General features: G+C 44.9%; 1 protein-coding gene across 1 annotated transcript; it reads right to left on the bottom strand.

The window, feature by feature from the left end:
- Window positions 1-246: 246 nt before the first annotated feature.
- Window positions 247-3,717, bottom strand: LOC308332845 (somatostatin receptor type 5). The gene is made up of 3 exons (XM_080788963.1): window positions 2,701-3,717; window positions 2,031-2,479; window positions 247-1,538 (listed from the first exon to the last, which is right to left on the bottom strand). The coding sequence occupies exons 1-2, from the start codon at window positions 3,367-3,369 to the stop codon at window positions 2,081-2,083; spliced, it is 1,068 nt and encodes a 355-aa protein (XP_080645089.1). The 5' UTR covers window positions 3,370-3,717; the 3' UTR covers window positions 247-1,538; window positions 2,031-2,080.
- Window positions 3,718-4,370: the final 653 nt, after the last annotated feature.

The following is a 4,370-nucleotide window of genomic DNA, read 5'->3' on the forward strand; positions in this document are numbered from 1 at the left end:
ACAATTTGTACAACTGTGCAATGAGCAATGTAATTGTTATGTCCATATCAAATAAATAAACAAACAGATTTGTGATTCAGTATTCCTTTATGGTATTGACAATACATGTGAACAACAATATAATCCATACAAACAATAATTTTGCAATACAGAGACATTTGAAATGTCACATACTGCATACAGTTATAGTAGCCCAACAATAATAGAGGCTGCTGTTATCAAAGTCATTATATTCTGCCATGGACATGGTCATGTTTAATGAAAAATAAAAGCCAATGGGGAAAAAAGCCAATGCAAAAATATCCAGTGTCCCATTGAAGCAATAACTTATTGGATAATTAGACACTAAGGAGGACATTTGTTTTTTTGTTTGTTCTACTATGCTGCAAATGGCCTGGTAATTCATTGCTTGACATAACGCTTATAATTTCACATTATACTGATTAGGTCTATCGTACAATGTCAAAAAACCACTGAAACGGCATCCTTTGAATACTCAATTGCCAGGAGGAATAACGTCAAAGGGAAGTTCCATGATATATGGGACTACTTTTATTTATATCAAAGGATTGTTGTAACATTTTGTATTTGTACATTACATATGATATAACCACGAGTGTCAACAACAGAGTGTGGAGGGGTGTTGTCCAGGGGTTTTCTTTTTTTTTTGACTGCTAGGTGTGTTTTGTTTTTTCTTGTCTTTTTCTTTTGTGTAAGTCATGTGAATTTTGTATGCTTTATTTAAAATCATTAAAAAACTTTGATGAAAAACATTTGCAGCAACACAACTTTATATTACCTTCCGCCTATCTTTTCTCACTTAGTCTCACAAGTTTTTTATTATTATTCCCCTTAAAGAATTAATCTCATTCATGTGGGCTACCATGGTAACGATGACAAAATGTCCACAGTTGAGTTGAGACAGCTTGTATGGGAGTCAGAACATGCATTACATAATTGAACGCACATACAGACACGTGCACAACTGCGCACACATGCCTGCACACTGGCATTCACTGGTATGTATACGCAAGTCTGCTCCGATGTGCAGGTTTTCTTGGATGCATGAGCATGCACACACGCAAGTAGCTACATACTATGTAAACACACAGAACACCCCCCCCAGCCCCCCATACACTTTAGCCCCTTTTAGATGTCGTTTGGCTGCGGGGTGAGCACAGAGCAAATGAGCCATCCTTGAGTCAACTGCTCTGTGTGTGTGTGTGTGTGTGTGTGTGTGTGTGTGTGTGTGTGTGTGTGTGAGAGAGAGAGAGAGGTTGTACCCTGGAGTTGTCTTTGTATTGGCACAGCAGAGACAGGGGATTCAACATTATCATGTTTACATGCCACCTGTCCGCACCTCATCAGTCTTGTTTTTCTTTGTGTGCTTCATTTAATCTGTTCCAGGAAAACATCCAGCAGCTATGGTTGCGATAGAGCAGCAAAACGTCCCATTTGTCTAAAATCACAAGTGTTATCCAGCGAGTCAGAGTCCAGGAGATAACAAAGCCTCTGGTCTCGGTGAAGTAGTCCTTCAGCTGGAGAGAGAGGGAGAGTGTTGTCCAGAGACTAATTAAAATATCCCATTTGAAAAAGGAAAGTTTATTTTAATTTCTCTTTATCCTTCATGGCTTATTTTTTTTATCTTTTTTTTTTAATCTTTAATATAAATCCTGGGTCTGCTTATTCTGGATGGGACGAAATGTCACATGTTATTCGTTCCCACTTCGTTAAGCAGCAAATCTCCTAATGAGAAACCTCCAGGCTTGAGAGATACAGAGAGCATCCTAATTCAAAAAGCACTTATCCCATTCCCCAAGGGGGTATATACCGGTATATATATATATATATATATTTAGTGGCACAGCTCTGTCCGTATGAGCACGGAATACACTCAGCTGATTGACTGAGATCTGTCCGTACAGCACGGAATGCGCTCAGCTGATTGGCTGAGCACAGAATGTGATGTATGATGATGTATGACGAAAAGAGCGCCACTCACACAAGTGTCATTTAGTTTTTTTACTCACTTCACACAGCCTTCCATGGAAAAAGGACATTAGATTCTTCTTGTCTTTCTCTACGCCGTCGCCACCACACTGACATCCCTGCCATCTGCATCTGTCAGGTTGTATCGCTCTGTCACGGCAGCGTTGCCGTGATGATCTACGTTGGCAGAGGGCTTGGCAGGGCATAGCAAAGTGCGGAAGTAGCATCTGAAGGTGTCAGAGAAGCAGGCGTAGAGGATGGGGTTAGCACAGCTCCAGGAGTACGACAGCAGGACCACAAACTCAAAAGCCCGGGCGAAGGTCGCGACGAGGTCAGTCGCGAACACAGAGTAGAAGTTGAAGGTGTAGAAGGGAATCCAGCACACACCAAACACCACCACCACCGCTACCACCATCTTGGTGACCTGCTTCTCCAGACGGTGACTCTCCTGGCTGGGACTGGTGCCGTTGGCCCCCACCTGCCGGTAGCGCTGTTACAGATTACAAAGTTAAGTTGACGATGATTTGTCATACGAATTCTTACGATTATATTTCTATAATCTGTCTTTTCGGCTTCGTAATCAAAAATTGCACAGGGCTGATGTGACAAATAACTAGCTGATCTACAAGCTTACAACACGCGTTGTTTCTCTCAAATAACCCGCGGTTATCTCAAATAACTGATTAGACCATGTAATAGTGATATGCCTACCTGGCGGAGCCGCTGGGAGCGCATGGTGGACACCAGAGACACGTAGGAGGCAATCATCAACGTGAACGGCAGCAGGAAGCCCAGCACGAAGGTGTAGCTGATGAAGGCCAGCCACCAGAGCCCCGGGTCAGAGCCCAGGGGCGGGGTCAGCGTGCAGCACCCGTTGTGGACAGAGAAGTGGAGGGCCATGGGGAGGACGGGCGCCAGCGAGAACAGCCAGAGGACCGCAGACACCACCTTGGCTCTGCGGGGCGTCCGCCAGTGGGCAAAGCGCAACGGGTCCACCAGGGCCATGTAGCGGTCCACGCTCATCACAGTGAGACAGAACACGCTGGTGAACTGGTTGATGCCGTCCAGGACCATGACCAGCTTGCAGACCAGCTCGCCAAACTCCCACTGGTTGCGGAAGTTCTGGATGGCGATGAAGGGGAGGCTCACCATGAACAGCCCGTCGGCCAGTGCCAAGTTGAAGATGTACACTGTGGTGGCGGACGCCATCTTGTCCAACTTCAGGATGGCGACGATCACCAGGATGTTCCCGGTCAAGCCCAACGTGCACACGGCCAGATAGAGGATCGCCATGGTGATGCTGAAGACATCCAGGTGGTCTGGAGCTGCCGGAGCTACAGACATGCTGTAGTTATCCAAGTCGTGATCCAAGTAGTTCATTTTAATTTAAAAGTAATACAATACTAACAAGGGAGGGAAAAGACCTGAAAGGCGATAGATGCAAAGATTATTTTCCTGTTCCTGTGAAAAAAAAATGTGTGAAAAGGGAACTTATATTGGAAAAAGCAGCACTCGCAGACTACTCCGACACAAAAAAATTATCCAGGAAGAGAGGATAAACAAACCAAACAATCCTAGCCTAGAAGAAAACTGAGTGAGGAATCATCACCCCTCCAGGTTCAGAATCAGACCAACTTCAAAGTCCCTCTTCCTCACCATACAGCCCCTGTTTTCCCCCCTCTTAAAAACTTCTCAAAAGTTGATGCCTGTGATGTTCTGTTGAGCAGCATGCCGACTCCGGCTGACTCCTGCACACACACACACACACACACACACACACACAAACAGCAGAACTGAAAATGAGCTGGACGGGTGGTCGGTAGGTCGGATGGACGCCTGCCTGAGCGCTCTCTCCCCTTGGGAGTCCTTTTATATCCCCACAAACATCTTTAGGAGTGCGTCTGCTGGATGGTGTGCAAGTGTGGACATTCCCTCGTGTCAGGCTCCAGACAGTGTGAAAAGCTCCAGCTTGGCTCTCCACCCCCCCACACACCCCTATACACACGCACACTCCCTTCAATGGCTCTTCACTCCCTGGGCTGTTTCCAAGGTAGTGCCTGGCCCCATCTGCTACAATACTTTTGTTTTCATAACTCCCTACTCTTCTACAAAGTCTCTCTCTCTCTCTCTCTCTCTCTCTCTCTCTTTTTGGGGAGGGAGTGGGGGAGGCAAACTCTGAGCACACAAACAGTCAGAGGTGACATACACACAAACATAGAGATCCTATATATCGTGGAAAAGTTCCTTTTCTTTCCGTAATATAATTCAGAAAGTGAAACTTTCATAATTATATTCTCGATAGTGTATTATTAAAGTGAAATATTTAAACCAGTTTTGTTTTTGTTTTAATCTGAATGATTATTTTGCAATATCTTTATTGA

The sequence above is a fragment of the Protomyctophum bolini genome, assembly GCF_963924005.1.
Source record: "Protomyctophum bolini genome assembly, chromosome: 18".
Taxonomy (NCBI): Eukaryota; Metazoa; Chordata; class Actinopteri; order Myctophiformes; family Myctophidae; genus Protomyctophum; species Protomyctophum bolini.

What these genes read in the sequence shown, in the direction of transcription:
- LOC308332845 (XM_080788963.1), bottom strand. Translation starts at nt 3,369, where the DNA reads ATGAACTACTTGGATCACGACTTGGATAACTACAGCATGTCTGTAGCT. An exon ending in GCTCCCAGCGGCTCCGCCAG is followed by an intron (nt 2,480 to 2,700) that starts GTAGGCATATCA and finishes AATCTGTAACAG; the next exon opens with CGCTACCGGCAGGTGGGGGC.